At 30.8% G+C, this 3712-nt stretch overlaps 1 protein-coding gene across 1 annotated transcript; it reads right to left on the bottom strand.

Moving 5' to 3' along the window:
* Positions 1-1050: 1050 nt before the first annotated feature.
* Positions 1051-3683, bottom strand: LOC109590799 (ankyrin repeat domain-containing protein 50-like; the record flags this gene model as incomplete). The annotated part of the gene is made up of 7 exons (XM_020006675.1): positions 3590-3683; positions 3444-3539; positions 2584-2685; positions 1477-1578; positions 1375-1413; positions 1232-1330; positions 1051-1181 (listed from the first exon to the last, which is right to left on the bottom strand). Coding segments are annotated over exons 3-7 (458 nt in total), but the record flags the coding sequence as incomplete, so codon positions are not given.
* Positions 3684-3712: the final 29 nt, after the last annotated feature.

Here is a 3712-nt window from a genome sequence, read left to right as displayed (position 1 = left end):
ATAATGTTAATAGTATTGCTTTTGTTGGTGCTATGCCAAGTAAGACTCATGCATGATTCTGTAGAGCATTATCACAATAGAGAGAGACTATTATCACAAGGCTAGCAGTCAGTGGGTCACTGCATGTAGTCCGAGGGGTCCGAAACGGCCTCCAAAAGTGTACCAGATTTAAAATCCACTCAAATTTTGACTGGATTTTTTTGGATTCTTGTTGGATTTTTTGGATTTTTTTCTTGGATTTTTTGATCATATAACATTAATAAATAGTATCCACCATGTTATTAAAGTTAACTAACCATTAGTTATCTTAATTAACTATTGATAATGGTTAGTTAACTATTAATAATAGTCAATTAACTATTAAAAATTACCACTAGTTTAATAATAGCAGTTATTTAACTATTTTTAATGGTTAATAAATCATAGACAGTAAATCTTTGAATATTGTGACTGGATTTCCTTGGATTTTTTTGGATTACTGATTGGATTTTTGGATTATTGCAAGGATTTTCTGGATTACTGGTGGATTTCTGTGGATTATTGGATTTTTATTGGATTATTGGATTCTTTTACTGGATTTTTTTGATTTTTTGGAAAGTGTACCAGATTTTTCTCCGTTGCGGACCCCTCGATGTAGTCAAGTTGTATTCAAACTTTTATAGTCATTGAACAGGACAAAGGACCACGAGAAATATTTTATCTCTGCTTTCTTAAATTCCTTGCTGCTGGAGAAGTGTCTGGACAACAGATCAGTCTTTTCTTGCTGCAAGTAAGCTCAAGACTTGCTCCCGTTTTATAGCCTTCACAAACGCCATTTTTGTTTCATTGCAACCACACCCAAATCAATGAAAAATTGAAAATTAAGCTACCGCATTAGACCATTGACGTTTAAATAGATAGTAGCACACACACACACACACACACACACACACACACACACACACACACACACACACACATGGGCGTGAGCAGAATAGGCGTGACTGGAGACGCACGTAAATATACATACACACATACATACAGAAGACTTCTCGCCTGAGTGGGGCTCACTCAGGCTCGCCCCAATAAGTTTCCATGTCTCTTACTCCTTTATTATTAGTGTGACTGATATTAGCTTTTTCCAGTAGTAGTTTCACTATTTCTGTATGACCTTCATGACAGGCGATACCAAGTGGTGCATCCTACAAAATAATAATTATAAAAACAATTAATAATTATGTCTCTTAGCTACTTTGTCATCATCAGCTATATTAACATCAGCATTATACTTCAGTAGTAGTTCAACTATGTCTGCATGTCCTGCTATACAAGTCATAACAAGTGATGTACGCTAACATGATGATAATAATAATAATAATAATAAATGTCTCTTACTCCTTGGCTATTATGGTGATTGATATCAACTTTATCATGCTTCAGTAGTAGTTCAAAAAATGATGATAACCAATAATAATGATAATAATAAATGTCTCTTACTCCTTGGCTATTACGGTGATTGATATCAACTTTATCATGCTTCAGTAGTAGTTCAACTATTTCTTTAGATCTTCTGATACAAGCCATAGCAAGTGGTGTATTCTACATAACAATAATAATAATAATGATGATGATGATGATGATGATAATAATAATAATAATAGGTTGCTAAGCTTCAGGCTCATCGGTTGGGCAACAGCCAGCTCGTTCCATCTCCCACTTCTTTCAGAGGTTATCTGTCTCCTTGTGGAGGAGAAAATGCCACTTCCTGGGTCACTTGAGTCCCTGTTCTTTCTTCCGAGGTTGATAGAGTTGTTTAAATTGTTTTTGGTTTTTTGGCTTTGTTTTTGTTTTTGTTTTGTTTTTTTTTTGTTTTTGGTTTTTATAATAATAATAATAACAATAACAGTTTTGTTTATTTGCATTCAATTTTTTTTTGGTCTTAGGTCTTTGGTTTTTGTTTGTGTTTGGTTTTGCTCTTATTTCTGTTAGTAGTTAATAATAATAATAATAATAATAATAATAATAATAATAATAACAATAACGAGACACCTGCAGTGTGTCGCCTTGCCCCAATACCTGTTTAATTATCAAAATTAAAAGAAACTTTGGTATGCTCCTTGTCTATACGCAAGTTACATGTAATCTTTTTGTTCTTAAGTGCTACCGACTTTTGCTGTTTTGGAAAAGAACAATATTAAGAGTTTATTATATGAAAAAAAAATTTAGCACTTTATTGGCAAAAGAAATACTTTAAAGAGCTTGATTAAAAAGTAGCATCAACCAAAAGTCACAAAATTTTTGCTAATGCACATACACACACACACAATGCCATCGACATAAAAATCACAGTACCCTCACCTATACGCCTACAGCGTGGGCAAGGGCAATAAATGAATGAATGAAAGACAGGCAAACAAAACAATAGTAGTACTTAGTCCTTCACTATGCAAAGCGTAGGTGAGGAAAAAAAATAACAATAACAATAATACAATAGAAGAAAGTATTTTCCCTTTCTTAAAGAAGAAAGGGAAATACAGAAAATAAAGAAAAAGAACAAAATGAAACAAACAAACAATAATGATTAATAATTTTTATTTCTCTTACTCCTTTTTCATCAGTGACATTGACATCAATTCCATCCTGCTCCAGTAGTAATTTAACTGCTTCTTTACATCCTCCAATACAAGCCATAGCAAGTGGTGTACACTACATAGTAATAATAATAATAATAATAATAATAATAATAATAATAATAATAATAATGGAGCTGGGATAACTCTTAACTATATGTACTAATTTTAAATATTTGAAATATTTCTATATATCTTTTTCTGACTTTCCCTCAAACAACATGTATATATATTCATTCTAACTTGCTCTCTCCTTGTGTGGTATTTTTATGAAAGATAGTAATAATGATAATAATAATGATAATAATAGTGATAATAATAATAATAATAATAATAATAATAATAATAATAATAATAATATTTCAAATTTTATTGTATTTAATTTTTTTGTTATTACTGTAACTTACATTTGCTTTATAATAATAATGATGGGAAAAAAAATAATAATAATGCTCAAATGTGGCTTAGCCGCTTCCCTCCCCTTCCATCTATCTTGGATGGCCAGATCTAACTTTGTTTTTTTGTTTGTTTTTTTAGCTAGTTTTTTTCTTATTTTTTCATGTTTCCCTTTTGTTTTTCTGTTGTCTGCTCTGGAATCTCCCTCTTTCCCCTATTTTCTTCTTCTAGTCATTGTTTTTGTACATGTTCGTTATTTTTATAGTAATAATAATTATTATTATTATTATTTTGTTTTGTTCTGTAGGGCTTCCCCTCTATTCCCATCATAATGTTATCTACATTTACGTGTTACATTCTCTATTGTTGTTTTATAATAATAATAATAATGATAATAATAATATTAATAATAATAATAATAAGTTTCATGTCTCTTACTCCTTTATTATTAGTGTGACTGATATTAGCTTTTTCCAGTAGTAGTTTCACTATTTCTGTATGACCTTCATGACAGGCGATACCAAGTGGTGCATCCTACAAAATAATAATTATAAAAACAATTAATAATTATGTCTCTTAGCTACTTTGTCATCATCAGCTATATTAACATCAGCTTTATGCTCCAGTAGTAGTTTCACTATTTCTGTATGACCTTCATGACAGGCGATACCAAGTGGTGCATCCTACAAAATAATAATTATAAAAAC

The sequence above is a fragment of the Amphimedon queenslandica genome, unplaced genomic scaffold (genome assembly GCF_000090795.2).
Source record: "Amphimedon queenslandica unplaced genomic scaffold, v1.1 AMPQUscaffold_9455_Cont18511, whole genome shotgun sequence".
In the NCBI taxonomy this organism is placed as follows: Eukaryota; Metazoa; Porifera; class Demospongiae; order Haplosclerida; family Niphatidae; genus Amphimedon; species Amphimedon queenslandica.
This window is presented reverse-complemented; position numbering and strand designations above follow the sequence as displayed.